General features: G+C 53.6%; 2 protein-coding genes across 2 annotated transcripts; both read left to right on the top strand.

The window, feature by feature from the left end:
- The first annotated feature begins 67 nt into the window (after positions 1-67).
- On the top strand, positions 68-11,510 carry SLC44A4 (solute carrier family 44 member 4). Its single transcript, XM_010978105.3, has 21 exons — positions 68-157; positions 2,068-2,116; positions 2,605-2,678; positions 2,814-2,892; positions 3,707-3,806; positions 3,889-4,014; positions 4,175-4,235; positions 5,634-5,718; positions 5,799-5,882; positions 6,102-6,337; positions 6,441-6,540; positions 7,034-7,126; positions 7,365-7,467; positions 9,161-9,414; positions 9,501-9,595; positions 9,700-9,803; positions 9,916-9,989; positions 10,224-10,294; positions 10,393-10,487; positions 10,565-10,649; positions 11,263-11,510. The coding sequence occupies exons 1-21, from the start codon at positions 124-126 to the stop codon at positions 11,382-11,384; spliced, it is 2,124 nt and encodes a 707-aa protein (XP_010976407.1). The 5' UTR covers positions 68-123; the 3' UTR covers positions 11,385-11,510.
- A 219-nt stretch (positions 11,511-11,729) lies between these two features.
- NEU1 (neuraminidase 1) lies at positions 11,730-15,553 on the top strand. Its single transcript, XM_010978107.3, has 6 exons — positions 11,730-12,065; positions 12,476-12,668; positions 13,315-13,577; positions 14,147-14,329; positions 14,511-14,733; positions 14,815-15,553. The coding sequence occupies exons 1-6, from the start codon at positions 11,904-11,906 to the stop codon at positions 15,039-15,041; spliced, it is 1,251 nt and encodes a 416-aa protein (XP_010976409.1). The 5' UTR covers positions 11,730-11,903; the 3' UTR covers positions 15,042-15,553.
- Positions 15,554-16,680: the final 1,127 nt, after the last annotated feature.

Below are 16,680 nucleotides of genomic sequence, written 5' to 3'. Positions count from 1 at the left end.
AGGAGGAACTAGAGTGTGTCGGGGACCACGGGCGGAGGTGGGGCTGTGACGTGTGGGAGGGCGGGGCAGGTAGCAGGTGAGCCGCCAGGTCTCCCAGGCTCCAATCACTCCAGAGACTGAGCCATGGGGGGAAAACAGGACCAGGACGAGAACTACGGTAAGGCTGCGGGCAAGGCTGGGGTGGGGAGCCCATGACAGAGGCGACCCTGTGAGGGAGGGTAGGCCGTTCGGCGTATGGAGGCTGGGACGGACCACAGGGAGAGGAGCTGAGAGGAGTCGTGGTCCCTGAGGGGAGGGCCCAGGAAACAAGCTGATGGAAGAAGGCAGAGTCAGGGTCCTGGGAGGAGGATGGGGTTCAGGGGCTGAGGGCCATTTCTGGGGAGAATTTGGGAAGTAAAGCTGGGGTCTCCATGAGGAGTGGGGGCTGGAGTCCTTGGGAGGAGTGGGTGGTGTTAGGCCTGGGCCCTGGGAAGCAGTCTGAACAGAAGGAGGCAGAGTCGGGGAGAGTGGGGAAGGGGCTCGGGCTGGGAGTGTCACGTGCTGCGGAGCCTGGGACGGGTGAGCTGGGATCCCTGCAAGGAGGAATTTCCGCCTGGACGCTGGATCTCTGAGGGGAAAAGGTGCTGGGGTTCTGCCCGCTGGAGTCTGTGAGGAGTGGCAGGGGAGTGGGTTCTGCTCGGGGTCCCAGTGAAGAGTCGGGGCTGCGGATCTTGATGGAAAGGTGACTGGTGACCTGCACCCAGGGTCTCCGTTAGGAGGGAGGCTATCTGAGAGTACACTGAGGAACAAGGGCAGCGGCCCTCTGGGGTTCCTGTGAAGGGCAAGGCCTGAGGAGAGGGGCAGGAAGCTTGTCTCCAGAATCTCTGTGAGGAACAGAAAGCTGAGAGTCTGTCCTGGGAGTCCCGAGGGCTAGGGGTGGGGGGCAAGGTGGGGGAGTCTGAAGGGAGAGGGGCCAGCCTCTGGGATCCCTGTGAGCAGTAAGGTCTGGGGCCTGCCTGCAGAGGTCCCCTGGGGTTTGAGGGATCTGAGCTCCTGGTCTGGAAAGGAGGGAACCCAAGGGAGGGGCCTCCCAGAGGCGAGGCTTCCTCAGAAGGGAGTGAGGGGAGGGAGGAGGAAGGACTCCCAGGAGACTTCCTGGAGTGGTTTTGGGTCAATCATTGACATCATGTCCAAGAATCATGGAGGGACAGAGTCCAGAGCACCTAGAAGAATGGACCGCACCCCTTCCCACACTCCTGCCCAGCCCTCTGTACTCCCTCCTCGGTGCCCACATGGGACCCTGGCTGCCTGGCCCCACCTCCTCCCTGTGTGTACTCAGGGAGGACCAGGAACAGGACGTGGCCACAATCTCAACAGCCGGGCTCAAGTGTCACACTGACTGGTCTCCCAGGGACTGGCGGTAGCCTGGAGACTAAGGTCCCTTTGGGGTGGGGGGGTCTACAGGGGCCCCCTCCCTCCCCAGGCCCTGCAGGAGTTGATGCCTTTTGCTCCAGCTTCTTTCCCCACAGCCTGGGGCCAGAGGGTAGAGAGATGGGCTGAGGCAGATGTAGGGCAGGGCTGTGACCTCCCTGAGGGGCTCCAGATCTGTGCCCACCTTGGCCTGGGCAGGAGTATGGGGAGGGGAGAGGGACAAGGATGGGGGTGTGAGAGCAACTAAGACGGCTGAACAGAGTCCCACATCCCAGCTGGAGGGAGACTCTGGAGAAAGGAGCCAGGGTTGGGGAAATTGATGAAGGCAGTTTCCTGGCCCCTGGCCGAGGTCCTTGAGGTGTGAGCAGTAAATGACTGGAAAAGGCCGCACTCTCCCCTCCCTCCAAGGCCGCCTAGTTGGAGTTCACTGTGGGTGAGCAGTAAAGCTGCTGACCAAGCCTTGATCTTACCTTTCCTGTTCTGTAATGTCCCCTCCTGCCAGCCCTGCCCCTGTCCATCTCCCACCAAACTCCTAGGGCTGGGTAGGACCTGGTGCCGGGTAGAGCCTGCTGTGGGGAAGGATTTGGAGGGACTGGAAATGGGGGGAGAGACTCCTCTCATTGCCTCACTCTGCACACTCCTCCCCATGCCCTTCAGGAAAACCAGCCAAATATGACCCCTCCTTTCGAGGTCCCATCAAGAACAGGTGAGTTCTGGGCACTGCGCTGGTTGGGGCAGCAGCAGTTGGGGAGAGGGGCAGTGTCTCGGTTTTGCTTCATATTTACTGAAATATTGGTAAGAATCTACTTGTGAGAGAAAAGAAAATCTTTCCCCAGGACAGTGGTGGCCTTGAGGAGACTGTCATGTGTGGAGGGGACAAAAGGGGGCTTCCGGGGTGTTGGTGCTGTTCTATTTCTTGACCTGGGAGCTGGCTACACAGGCCTGTGCCCTTTGGGAAAGAAAATTCATCCAGCTGAGCATTTATGAATGGTACACTTTCTGGTGTTAAACTTCAGAAGACAGTTTACTTACCCCAAAAAAAGGGTTTTCTTAAAAAAAAAAAAAAAGAAAGAAAGAAAGGAACCTACCTATGCTTACTTTCCAGCGTCCCCCAACTCCCCAAACCATGACACCTCCAGACCACGCCCACTCCCAGCATCCCCTCTCCAAAGGTTTCCCCCATTTCTCTCCCAGGAGCTGCACAGATATCATCTGCTGTGTCCTCTTCTTTGTCTTCATTCTGGGTTACATCGCGGTGGGACTTGTGGGTGAGTTTCTGGCTATGCAGACCTGGGGCGGTGGGCTGGGGGACTTCATTGTCCCAGAGAGGGACTATACCCATGGCTGTTCCTTCCTAAATACCTGCCCCCTCCTGTGATTCATCTGTGTGTCTCTGTCTCCAGCCTGGGTGTATGGAGACCCCCAGCAAGTCCTCTACCCCAGGAACTCTACTGGGGCATACTGCGGGGTTGGGCAAAACAAGTGAGTATGAAGGCAAGAAGCAGGGGCTGGAGGGAGGTGAGGTGGGGGATGGGCAGGGGACCACCCACCTCTACTCGGGCTCCAGACCCTTCTCCTGTTGTTTCCATGCCCCACTCAGCCTCCCTGAATCTCACCACTCCAGGCCACATTGAATAGCCTCCACTGCTGGTTAGTGGCTTCTGAGTCCCCCCAAGTTGGGAGACAGTGTAGTATCAATGATGAAGTCATGGGTTTTGGACTGGCATTTGAATCCCCAACTGGGCTAAGTAAGTTCTGGTTTGTGACCTTGGGAAAGGTACTTAACCTCTCTGAACTTTGATTTCCTCGTCTAAAACACAGGGATGATTCCAGAAGCAACGCTGTCGCTCCTAGCATGCAGGAAATGTTCAATAAATAATAAAACCTCTACCACTTAGATGGCATTTACTGTGTTTCGGGCAGGCAATGTACTTTGCACACAGACTCATTTAAACCCTATGAGGTGTAGGTACTAATATTTTACATATGCTGGAACTGTGGTAGTGAGCGGTTTAGTGACTTGCTCAAGGTCATAAAGCTGGGTGATGATTTAGCTCCAGAGTTTAAGCTCTTAACCATTTATTAGCAGTGGTGATGCTGAATTACTCTGGAAATCTTTCTGGTGTCTCCCATACCTCCTCCCTGGCTGGGCTGAGCATCCTGAGGCCAGGAAGTGGGTGGTGTGTGTCTAGGCCACACTGGGCCCATTGCATGCTTGAGATGCAGCCCTGGCAGTCCCTCTCCTTCCCCGAGGCCTGCCCAAGACCTGATGCATACGCTTCCCTCTCTCTTGCAGAGATAAACCATATCTCCTGTACTTCAACATATTCAGCTGCGTCCTAACCACCAACATCATCGCGGTCGCCAAGAATGGTCTGGAATGCCCCACACCCCAGGTCAGAGCCTGGGTCCTGCTTCTGCCCCCAGATCTCCCCCAGGGTCTGGATACCAGCCCCTTCGCATGCTCTCTGCCCCCAGGTGTGTGTGTCCTCCTGTCCAGTGGTCCCATGGACCGTGGACCCGGAGCAGCTCTCGCAGACGGTTGAGAAGGTCTTCTATGCTGCAAATAGGAACTTTTGTCTGCCAGGGGTGTCTGGGGATATGGTGAGTGCTGCCCCCAAAATCATTGCTGTTGCCAAGGGGGGTCCACAATGAGGCGGGGGTGGAAGGGGGAACTGGGTAGATAATCATGGTGGTGGAGAGGGGACTCACTCCTTCATCCTGCTGTGTCTGTGTGTCTGTCTCTCCTCTTCCCACCCCCCAGGAAGTGCTTGAAAGCCTGCAACTAGAGCTCTGCCCCAGTTTCCTCCTCCCTTCCACTCCAGGTGAGAAGTTGAATACCTTCCTCAAACATCAGCCAGTCTTGTATTTTCATTCCTCAAACGAGGAAAGCAGGCTCAGAGAAATCAAGTCACACAGCTTGTCTGTGACAAAATTGGAATGAGTACCAGGTCTTCATTTTTTCTCTGCTGTATGACCCTGTAATCAGATCATCAGTGTTGATCACGCACCTGCTGTGTGCCGGGCACTGGGGACAGGTGAAGGGAAGATGAAAACTGCTCCCCGTCTGAACTGCATTCTAGGTGGTACGATCAGAGAGGTTCATGAAGAGATCGCATGAGATTGCTGTGAGAACCTACACTTGCCTTTGTGCATCAGCATAGGGAACAGACTGGAAGGATGTTCACCCAAATATGTTAAAGAGAGTATGGCCAGGCAGTGGGATCACAGTTGACTTTTTTATTTGCCCTCTATGCTCTTCTGTGCAATAGTAAATGTTATTTTTAATAGAAAAAAATTAACAATAGCATGAGAAAAGATATCCAGCTCTCAATACGCGTGCCATAGGAAGTGTCTCCAATGAGTGCTCCAAAGGTCAGATAGATCTGGATTTCAATTCAGCACTTTCCAGCTGTGTGGTCTTGGGGAAATGACAGCCTCTCTGAACCTTGTCTCCTCATCTTTAGAATGTAAATGCCAAAGCAAGCCTACCTGGTAAAGTTGCCTTGAGGGTGGTGATAAATGGCCCTGTAGGCATGTGATAGGTTCCACAGGAGATAGGGGTGGGGTGAGAAGGCTTCCTGGAGGAGGTGAGGTGGAGATGGAACTGAATAGGGCATCACAGATGGGATTTCTGGAGGAGGGAGCACAAAGGTACAGAGGGGAGGGGAAAGTGGCTGGGCTAGGACAACAGGGTCTTAAAGCCTGGCTGTGGATGTGGGCACTCTCCAGGGCAGGGCGTCTGGAGGTGTCTGAGCTGCAGAGTGATTTAGAGCCCTGGAATGCTGAGGTCCAGGCCAGACCAGGTCATGGTCTCCCGGGCACTCTGGCAGAGGCTGGATTGAAGGTTGGCAGGGTTGAGGGTGGAGGTGCTTTAAGAGGTAGGCCAGAGGGGAGGAGGGCAGGCAGTGGCAGAGAGGGGAGGAAGGAACATTAAGAGACAGTGAAGGAAACACGGACTGGGTTCCTGGGACAGGAGCTCCCTTTTGGCTGCAGAATCAAGAGCAGCACTCCCAGGGTGCGGGGATATAACTCAGTGGTGGAGTATGTGCTTAGCATGCGCAAGGTCCTGGGTTCAATCCCCATTAAAAAAAGAAAAAAGAGCAGCCCTCTGAAGAGGGCACAAGCCTTCTCAACTCTCAACTCGGCTAGGGTGGGGGCCAGAGGCTTTCAAGGTAAAGCTCTGGGCCCTCCCATCCAGTCACCTGGTTCTCTCCCTCCAGCTCTAGGGCGTTGTTTCCCATGGTCCAATAGCACTGTGCCCGAGCTCACAGGGATCTCCAACACATCCATCTCCCAGGGCATCAGGTGGGCACCCCCCTGCCCCCACCTCCCTGTCCCACACCCCATCCCACACACAGCCCCATCTGACGTTGTCTCCCCAACAGTGGTCTTCTTGATGGCCTCAATGGCCGTGACATCAGTGTCAAGATCTTTGAAGACTTTGCCCAATCCTGGTATTGGATTCTTGTGTGAGTCACCAGATACCTCTGTTCTCTCCTTCCCTTCCCTGAAACAGAGGCTTTGGACCAGGGAGGAGGAGCTGGAGCTCAGAATGGATCCCAAGCTTGACAGGATTTATAAGGGGTGGTGGGGTGGAGGGGGTCTGATCTGGGTACACTGGGGACCTCTGAAAGGGGAAAGGTTTGGGGGATGTGGGGTGACCCTCACCTGCCTCGCCCTGCCCGCAGTGCCCTAGGTGTGGCTCTGGTCCTGAGCCTGCTGTTTATCCTGCTTCTGCGCCTGGTGGCCGGGCCCCTGGTGTTTGTGCTGATCGTAGGGGTGCTGGGCGTGCTGGCCTATGGTATCTACCACTGCTGGAAAGAATACCGCATGCTGCGGGACCAGGGTGCCTCCATCTCCCAGCTGGGCATCACCACCAACCTCAGCGCCTACGGCAAAGTTCAGGAGACCTGGCTGGCAGCCTGTGAGTGTCCTGCCCACCGATGAACCACCTGCCACTCAAGGGTGGCCCTGGGCCATGCCTGGCCCTGGTCCTGACCCAGGCCCCTCTGCCCCGTCTACCCTAGTGATCGTGCTGGCCGTGCTGGAAGGCATTCTGCTGCTGATGCTCATCTTCCTCCGGCAGCGGATTCGTATCGCCATCTCCCTCCTGGAGGAGGCTAGCAAGTCAGGGCCTGTCTGGAAAGAAGAGGCAGAGGGCAGGGGTGTGGGCCCAGGATGGGAATGCTGACTTTGTGGAGGGGAGCGCTGGAGGAGAAGGGCAGCACAGCATGGTGGTTAACACTGCTGTGACTTAGCTTTTCTGTGCCCCAGTTTACCCATCTGTAAAATGGGTGTAACAGCATTTCCTACCCCTAGGGCTGCTGTCATAAGGATTAAATTAGTGTCTCGTCGAGTGTCTAGAACATGAAACAGGCCCTTACTCTCCCTGAAGCTGCCTTGGCAGTTTCTTGTGACTCTAGTTTCCTCTATAGTTCCCTTGAGCCTGATTTATTCAATTCAGTTTGTTCAGAGAACACCTACGGTGTGCTCAGCCTGGGGGGATGGATCAGGCCCTGGAGAGGACAGAGGTGTGGCCGTACCAGGGTCAGCCCAGTGAGAGGATGGGTGGGGATTGGGGGGCTAGCTCCTTTGGTGGACCGCTCTCATCTCCCTGCAGGGCTGTAGGACAGATGATGTCTACCATGTTCTACCCGCTGGTCACCTTTGTCCTCCTGCTCATCTGCATTGCCTACTGGGCCATGACTGCTCTGTATCCTTTGCCCACATGGCCGGGCCCTCCTGGAGTCCTTGGGAGTAGGGGACAGGGCAGTACCTTTTTGTGCAGTGCCTCAGTACCATTGGAGGGAGGCATCCCTTCCTGCAGGCAGCCCTGCGTAGAAAGAAAATTTCAGCCACTGTGCAGCAAACAGCCTGCACAGGAAGGGGTTGCTGAGGAGGGGACCTATGGAGACCCCCATATGACCATGCTTTCCTTGACTCTTCTCTGGATACCTGGCCACATCGGGACAACCTCAGTATGTGTTCTGGGCACCCAACGCCACCTTGCCGGGCTGTGAGAAAGCGCTGATGAATACATCATGTGATCCCTTGGTGAGGACTTGGGGTGGACACGGAGGTGCACCAGTAGGGCTAAGGGGACCTCAGAGGCCAACTGCTCCAAATCCCTCATTGTGCCAGGGAGACTGAGGACCAGAGAGGGCAAGGGGCTTAGTAACTGTCACACAGCAGGCCCCTAGCAGAACCAGAGAGGGAAGCAGTCCCCAGAATGCAGATCTCCTGCTGAGCTACCCATTGTACTGGAAGAGCAAGCAGGCTGTGCCTGAAAGCAGGGCCAGGCCCCCAGGCAGGTGGGTACCAGAAGTTCTCCATCCCTCCCCAGGACATTCCTCTGCCAAGAGGACAATTAACCACTTCACCCTCTCAGTCTCAGTCCACCCACCTGTAAAATGAAGATAAATCTTAATATCTGTGCCTCAGCGAGGCTGAGACGATTAAAGAACATTGTGCACATGAAAGTGCTTAGTACAATGCCTGGCATCTGATGAGAGCCGATAACTCTAGATGGGTTTTATTCCGGGCTTTTTTGGTCAGTCTTCCTCCCTCAGAACACTGTGTCCTAGGCAATAGGCAGGTGGGGCTCCCTGGGAGGCCTGGGAAAGTAGCTGCTTCCCCAAACTCTCCCAGAGATTGGGGCCAGACTTCTGGGTATTTAGCGGTCAAAGCTTTCATACTGCCACTGCATCAGAGCTGGGATCAAGGGCTGTGCCCACAGGCATTAGCCCCACTGAAGAAGGAGGGGGAAGTCCTTTACATTTAAGGAGGACTCTCTATGTGCTGGGAGCTGGGTATACAAAGCCCCAAATGTGTTCGCTTTTGACTTACTTAGACTCCATGTAGCAGTGGGGACTGACTGAAACCCACAATTACCTACACAGTAGAAACTGGTTTACTTTCTTATAAAATTTCAAACGAACATTGGGTTTCAGCAATTATCAAGATTTTTGTCACATCATTTGCAAATCCTTTCTCCCGTTCAGTAGCTCGTCTTTTTGATGGTGATGTTTTCCCTGGCTGGGTACAAGCTTTAAGTTTAATTAGGTCCCATTTGTTTATTTTGGCTTTTATTTCCTTTGCTTTAGGAGCCAGGTTGTGGTTTTTACTTTTTATGAGGGAAATTTTCAGATGCACACAAACGTAGAGAATCCCTGTACCCAGATTTCATAAGCTTCAGCTCTCTGTTCTTGCTTCATGTAACTCCCTACCCATCCACCCCCTGCCCAACCTGCAGTTTTTTTTTCTGGAGTTTCTAATGGCAAATTCTGGACATTGTGCCATTTCTCCTATCAATATATCAAGATGGATCTCAACATATTTAAAAAGCATAACCACTACACCATTATCACACCCAACAAAATGAACAATTCCTTAGTATCACCTGATACCCAGTCTGTTCCATTTTGCTGGAGTGTTTTGGTTGAAGTTGCAGAGGCTGCTCTGGGAGGGGATTGCTGCCTGAGTGGGAGGGAGAGCTCCTGATCACACTGCCTTCATACCGTTAAGGCTCAGCCCACAAGCCCTGGGAGCTCTGGTGCCCATCCGCAGGCTGGAGACTGAAGGAAACTAATTATACTCACACAGTAGGCAAGCTGAACCCTGTTTGAACCTGGAGATGGATCTCCTGGAAGGAATGAGCTTCTCCAGCTCTGGAGAGGCTGTTACTTCCCTCTGCTCTGGGAGAGGCAGGAGCTGGCTGTGAACGAGCCTCCTCTGCCCATCTCCCCAGGCCCAGACCCCGAACACCTCGTGCCCAGGGCTGATGTGCGTCTTCCAGGGCTACTTGTCCAAAGGCCTGGTACAACGTTCTCTCTTCAACTTGCAAATCTATGGGGTCCTGGGGCTCTTCTGGACCATCAACTGGGTATTGGCCTTGGGCCAGTGTGTCCTGGCTGGGGCCTTTGCCTCCTTCTACTGGGCCTTCCACAAGCCTCGGGACATCCCTACCTTTCCCCTGAGTGCTGCCTTCATCCGCACACTCCGGTAAGCCTGGGGCAGGGGCTGGCTATTGTGGCCCTGGGAGTCCCAGGGGTCCTGAGGCTGCCTCTAACTCCCTAAGTCCTGTGCAGTTACCACACCGGGTCACTAGCCTTCGGAGCCCTCATCCTGACCCTGGTGCAGATAGCCCGAGTCATCCTGGAGTACATTGACCACAAACTGAGAGGTGAGCTGAGACTGGGGGCTGGGCAGGGCTAGGCTAGGCAGCTGGATCCTTGGGGAGGGGCTGTCAGGGGCCAGTGACCAAACATGAGCCCTCCTTACCCCCAGGAGCCCAGAACCCCATGGCCCGCTGTATCTTGTGTTGCTTCAAGTGCTGCCTCTGGTGTTTGGAAAAGTTTATCAAGTTCCTGAACCGCAATGCATACATCATGGTGAGCCCCACTCCCTAACCAACCCCTTGCTCTGGGGGCCCTTGACCCAGGCTTCCCACCCTGGCCCAGGTAACTCACCACAGGTTAACTCTGAACTTCCCACCTCACCCAGATTGCCGTCTATGGGAAGAATTTCTGTGTCTCAGCCAAAAACGCCTTCATGCTGCTCATGCGGAACATTATCAGGTCAGGCTATCACTGCCCACCCCCCACCACCACCTCCGTGATCTCCCACTCAAGGCCAGCTTCATGGGCATGCTATGCTCAGAAGGTGCCTTGAGCTGGGTTTAATCTCTGCTGCCTTCATCTTGAAATGTGAACAATTTTCATTTTGCATCTGTCATGGCAAATTATATAGCCAGTTCTGTTCCCAGCCCTGCAAAGCCTCTCACCCCCAACCTACCCAAACTCCTTGTACAGGGTGGTCGTCTTGGACAAAGTCACAGACCTGCTGCTGTTCTTTGGGAAGCTGCTCGTGGTTGGAGGTGTAGGTAATGACCAGGGCAGGGAGTTATGTGGACAGAGGACAGGGATGCTGGGCAGCTTAACAGATGACCTCAGAGGAGTGACACTGACCTCTCTCCCACAGGGGTCCTGTCCTTCTTTTTTTTCACCGGTCGCATCCAGGGACTGGGTAAAGACTTTGAGAATCCCCACCTCAACTATTACTGGCTGCCTATCATGGTGAGTGACACCCCTCAGCCACTCTGCCTCACCCTCCAACTCTCCAGAGGAACCCTAACCAGCTTTGTGTCTTCCAGACCTCCATTATGGGGGCCTATGTCATCGCCAGTGGCTTCTTCAGCGTTTTTGGCATGTGTGTGGATACTCTCTTCCTCTGTTTCTGTGAGTGATATCCCTCCTCCACCTCTCCCCAACTTAAAGGTACCAGATTGTTTAGGCTTTTTTTGGAGATTTGGTGCTTCTAGAAACAGCTACTTTGTGAGTTACCGGAGCCAGAGCCAGAGGGAGCCTCTTCTAACATCCTCAGGCCAGGTGTTTGGGAAGAAAGGAGGGAGGGAGCTCCCAGGTGCCTGGGTTCTCCCAAGAAGGAGCATTGCAGGGAAGAGGCCCCCCCACCCCGTATCTTCCCCTCCCCTTGAAAATCTAGGGAAGCCACAGGAGTCTTCCCAGCAGGTGGCTGTAGTGAGTGCGGATTTTCCTACCCTACTGTATGCATTCATTCAGGGTTTCGTATGTAGCAGGCTCTGTGCTAAGCAATCGACATGTATTTTTACCGTTAATCACTGTATGAAATATAGTACTATTGACCCCACATTTCAGATGAGGAAACTGATATTACATAACCCACCCAGTAGGTTACAAAAAATGCTAGAAAAAAACAGCCGGTGGTGGCACAGCCTGGAAACCATGCAGCTGTCTCTTAGTCCCTGATTTTCCCGGGGAGTGGGTTTGGCCCCTCAAATGTCCCCTCTAACGGGTCTATGTCACGGCTCAGTGGAAGACCTGGAGCGGAACGATGGCTCCGTGGACCGCCCCTACTACATGTCCAAGAGCCTTCTGAAGATTCTGGGCAAGAAGAACGCGGCGCCCCAGGGAGACAAGAAGAGGAAGAAATGAAAGAAGCAGCCCTGATCCGGGACTGCACCCGTCCTGTACAGCTTCCCAGCCCTACCTCACCTTCCAGATCTCGATTATGTAGTAAAAAGATTTTATTAAAAGATTGATATTTTCCTTTCTCAAAAACTTTCTTTTATTTCCTCCAGGACTACATGCTGCCTTTTCCCCTAGCCCTGGCTCTTTAAAATAGGCCCCGCCCCTGTGACGCGCCCCAGGTGTCGCAACCAATCAAAGGGCGCCTCCGGAGTAATGCCCCCCCCCCCTTCACCCCAGCCAATAGGCTTCCCGTCTGGATCATGTGCTCTGGGGCTTCAAAGAGGGCCAATTGAAAGAGGTAGCGCTGAGGAGTTGAAGGTCACGTGGGGAGGACTGCGAATGCCAATTAAAGACGCGGAAGCGCGGCTGGGCCGGGGGCAGGTTTGGGATGACATCTGAGCATTTAAAGGGCTGAAGTCAGTTGACCGACTCCAGCCCGCGTCTAGTCCTGGGGGCCAGGGTCGCGGCCGCAGCGGGGTGGAGATGACTGCGGGGCGACCCAGCGCAGTGCCCCTGGGCAGGCCCGGGAGGCCGCGGATGCTGGGATTCTGGGGAGTCTGTAGGATTCAGTTATTTGCCTCTGTCTTCCTGTTGCTTTTGTCTCCGGCAGCATTCGGGGCTAGGACAAAGAACGACTTCAGTCTGGTAAGTCACCCTTTGCGACCTGCGTGGTTGTTTCCTCGGGACGCGGACTGCTGATCCGCCTCTTAACTGGGGGACTCTCCAACCCCTTCCCCTCCTTTCCCAGTCCCTCTCCCTCTCTGGGCTCTTGTCCTCCTTCCTTCTAAGTCTCCTCATTCGAGCTCCTTCCCCTTTTGAGAATTTGTCTCAAATGATTCCTTCTCCCCTCGTAGTCCTTCCCCCGCTGCTCCGAGCCTTCGGTTTCACTCCAAACTTTCCTCAGGGTTCCCCTTCCTTGTTCTGGGATCCGTTTTCCCACTGCGGATCCCCATCACCCTGCCAATACCAGGGGAACTTGACTCCGAGCCGCTATTCATTCGCCCTAAAACCCCAAGTCACCTTTGTTCTGTTGACCCTTCCTCCTCCCTTCGTAGGTTCATCCGCTGGTGACCATGGAGCAGCTACTGTGGGTGAGCGGGAAGCAGATCGGCTCTGTGGACACCTTCCGCATCCCGCTCATCACCACCACTCCTCGGGGCACTCTTCTTGCTTTCGCTGAGGCCAGAAAAATGTCAGCATCAGATAAAGGAGCCAAGTTCATTGCTCTGCGGAGGTCTATGGACCAGGGTATAAAGATGCCTGGGTTGCAAGAGGTTGGATGGGTTGGGAGCCTGATCTGCTTTAGGGCCCTGAAGCTGCTGGTTCCCTGAGGGGTAGATAGAACCTAAGAAGGGAAGGTGTCCAGGGCAGTTATCTGGCACTGTTCTAGGTTCTGTGAATACAGTTATGAACAAAATAGAGCAAAAGTCCTTGCCTTCACAGAGCTTATATTCTACTGGGGGGAAGATGCAATAAGCATAATAAATAAGTAAATGTATTATGCTAGAAGGTGATAAGTGCAGTGGAGAAAAATAAAACACAGGGCAAGAGGTATGGAGAGAGCCAGAGTTTGACTGCAATTTTAAGTAGATGAAATTGGAGCAAAGACTCAAAGGAGGTCAGTGAGCCTGGAGGAAGAGTGCACCAGGCAGCACAAGCTTGGGCACAGGCCTCAAGGAGGGGAAGTATTTCAGGAATGGGAAGGATTTTGTGTGATTGGATGGAGTGAGCAAGGATAGAATAGATAAGATCAGAGAGGTAAGGAGGGGCAGGTCTTGTAGGCCTAGGGGCCATCAGAAGGCCTTGGTCCCTAGCAAGGGGTCAAAATTGCAGGGAGCAGTGGAAAGGGCACCTCCAGAGCGCTCAGCCTGGGCTTCCTCCCTTTTTTCTTTAGGCAGCACATGGTCTCCAACAGCTTTCATTGTGGACGACGGGGTGACCCCAGATGGGCTAAATTTGGGGGCCGTGGTGAGCGACGCAACGACAGGAGTGGTCTTCCTTTTCTACTCCCTCTGTGCTCACAAGGCTGGCTGCCAGGTGGCCTCCACCATGTTGGTGTGGAGCAAGGATGATGGTGTTTCCTGGAGCTCACCCCGGAACCTCTCCTTGGATATAGGCACCGAGATGTTTGCCCCCGGCCCGGGGTCTGGCATTCAGGTCTCTGTCCTGAGATGGGTGGTGGGAGCTGTCTTGTAGAGAATCTGCCCCCAGGTGAACTCCTTCCCAGGGAGAAGACAGGCTTTTTGTCTTAGATGGGATTCCTTGGTAGAAAGGGACATCCTGGAAGCAACACCCTACCAAAGGAACGTGGGACTTTGCCATTGGCTTCCCTTTTTGGGGGCTGTCAACAGGGCTGCTTAAGCCATGTACAGATTAGAAAATCCCATACAGATTAGAAAGCCTTCCTTTGGTCAGACACAAGCCTGTGCCGTGGTCCACAGCTTGGTCCGTGAGCACAGGTTGGGTTTAAGCTCCCATCTACTCTGTGGCTGGGCCCCTTGTCCTGTGAACAACCTGTCCAAAGTACACCCTGGTTGTCCTGAAGGAGCTTATTCTGCAAAAGAGTTTCTTAAATTAGACAGTGGGTGTTTGTGCGATACTTGTCAGCGAGCAGGGACAGAACAGATGAGGACCAGATGTGTGTGTCCTCACACTTGGGAGGTGCTGGGTTCCCCTTCCCTGCCCCTGAGCCCCCTCAGTGTCTCCATCTGTGGCTTTTCCCACAGAAACAGCAGGAGCCACGAAAGGGCCGGCTCATCGTGTGTGGCCATGGGACACTGGAGCGGGACGGGGTCTTCTGCCTCCTCAGCGATGACCATGGTGCTTCCTGGCGCTATGGGAGTGGGATCAGCGGCATCCCCTACGGCCAGCCCAAGCGGGAAAACGATTTCAACCCCGACGAGTGCCAGGTCAGGAGTCCATGGGCGGTTCCCCATCCACTCAACCTGCTGTGTCCTTCAGAGCAGCGGTTCACTCGTGGACCCAGGGTCTGGCTTCCCAGCTCTGTGCCAACAGCCTCACTCCTTCTGGGACAGGGCCCTTTGCTGCCCTCTCCCTGGGTCTTCCTGAAGCCCCATTCTGTCCCCTCAGCCCTATGAGCTCCCAGACGGCTCAGTCGTCATCAATGCCCGGAACCAGAACAACTACCACTGCCGCTGCCGCATCATCCTCCGCAGCTACGACGCCTGCGAGACGCTGAGGCCGCGGGATGTGACCTTTGACCCCGAGCTCGTGGACCCTGTGGTCGCTGCAGGAGCCGTAGCCACCAACTCGGGCATTGTCTTCTTCTCCAACCCTGCCCATCCAGAGTTCCGTGAGTGCCGGCCGGGTGGGGTCGGCGGGGGAGCCCCTGCCATCTAGACTCTCCTTCCCCTGACTCTGCTGCTGTCCCCAGGGGTGAACCTGACCCTGCGCTGGAGCTTCAGTAACGGTACCTCTTGGCGGAAGGAGACGGTCCAGCTGTGGCCAGGGCCCAGTGGCTACTCCTCACTGGCAACCCTGGAGGGCAGCGTGGGTGGGGAGGAGCAGGCCCCTCAGCTCTATGTTCTGTATGAGAAAGGCCGGAACCAGTACACAGAGAGCATCTCCCTGGCCAAAGTCAGCATCTATGGGACCCTGTGAGCTGCACACCTGCCACGGGGGTAGGAGGCCCTGGACTGAGCCTCAGGACCATGGGTCTGTACAGGGTCTGCTGGACGACCCTAGAAGACCATTCCACCTTCCCTTAGATTCTAGTCTTTTGGGAAATCAGCTTCTCTTTGACAGGGAAATCTCTAGGACTAAAAACCTGGCTCCTCCCCACAGGAAGAGTGCCCACACCTGGGAGCACTTCCCTTCCACATTGCTGGGTCTGCCCCACGCCCTCTCTGCCCTCCCAGGACAATGATTGGTCCTTTTCTTGGGCAGGGCTTGGTGGGCTTGTAGCATTAAATAACTGTCAACTCAGGGAATCTGGAAAGGTTTACCTCTTTGGGGTGAGATCTTCACTTTGAAGAGGGTTGGTGAAAGTCCCGGAAGGGCAGGAAGTTTGGTTGCAGGGTAAGGAACGAGGTGCACCACTCACTTTGACTATTTATGAATCAAACTGTTTATACTTAATGAATGTTTTAAATGAAGGAGAATGAATATTTGCAGTCTCTGTGGTTCTGTCAATGCACGTCTTCACGTCTGTTTTCCTTGTGTACACGTGCGAGACTGGGAGTGAGTTTGGGGAGGAAGCTGGTGTGCTTACTGCCTGTGAAAAATCTGACTTTGACAAATCAAATCCTCCTTTCCCTTTCACATTCTTTCATATCACAGAAAAATGGATTGCTCTTCAGAGGTGTAATGAGGAGTAGGAGGGGGAGCCCCATAAGGTATTTAAAAACTGGCTGTTCTGTATGTCTAAGGCAGGATGGGGTACTGTCCTCCATGAAGCAGGGAGCAGGTGTGTAAAGTGCAGATGGAAGCCTCTCCCAGGCCGGCCTGGCGGAGAAATAAGCACTGTGGCAATTATGGGAGAAAACAGCGTCTTCATCCTAAACACAGATGCTGTGAAAAGAGCCTAGACGGCCTGCAGCTGAGTGGGAACCACAGCTTTTTTCCATACGGAAAGGAAATGCAGTGCCTGGACAAGATGGTAGGAATGGTCCAGACATTCTTTATGTCTTTATCATAAAGGGATAAAGGCCACATTCATTTGCAGAGACTTGTGTTACTTTCAACTGCTTCTCTAAGAAATGTTAGGATAATATCCTATCTGATGGAAGAGATGGAATAATCCCCTTGCCTGTGAAGACATGGTGAGATTTTGTTGTGTTCTATCCAGAATTTGTGGTCAACTGGGTAATACTGGAATTTTTTTCATTTATAGACATTTTCAAAAACACAAAAGTAAAGAAAATAGCTTCATGAACCCCATGTACCACAGCACCCAGTTTCAGCAATTATCAAGATGTTACCACGTTGTGGGGAGGGTATAGCTCAGTGTTAGAGTGTGTGCTTAGCATGCACAAGGTCCTAAATTCAATTCCCAGCACCTCCATTAAAAGTAAATAAATAAACCTAATTACCTCCCCCTCCAAAAAACAAACTTAAAAAAAAAGTTACCATGTTGCTTCTTACCCTTTTTTCTGCTTCCTTTGCTGAAGTATTTTAAACCAAATCCCAGACCTCATGACATTCACCCCTACATTCTTAAGTATGCATCTCTTTCTTTAGATCGGAATATATTATTACATAATCGTAATGCCATTGCACACCCGAAACATTAACAGTAACT

The sequence above is a fragment of the Camelus dromedarius genome, chromosome 19, assembly GCF_036321535.1.
Source record: "Camelus dromedarius isolate mCamDro1 chromosome 19, mCamDro1.pat, whole genome shotgun sequence".
Lineage (NCBI taxonomy): Eukaryota > Metazoa > Chordata > Mammalia > Artiodactyla > Camelidae > Camelus > Camelus dromedarius.
The sequence above is the reverse complement of the archived record's forward strand: the minus strand, read 5'-3'. Positions and strand labels throughout refer to the sequence as shown.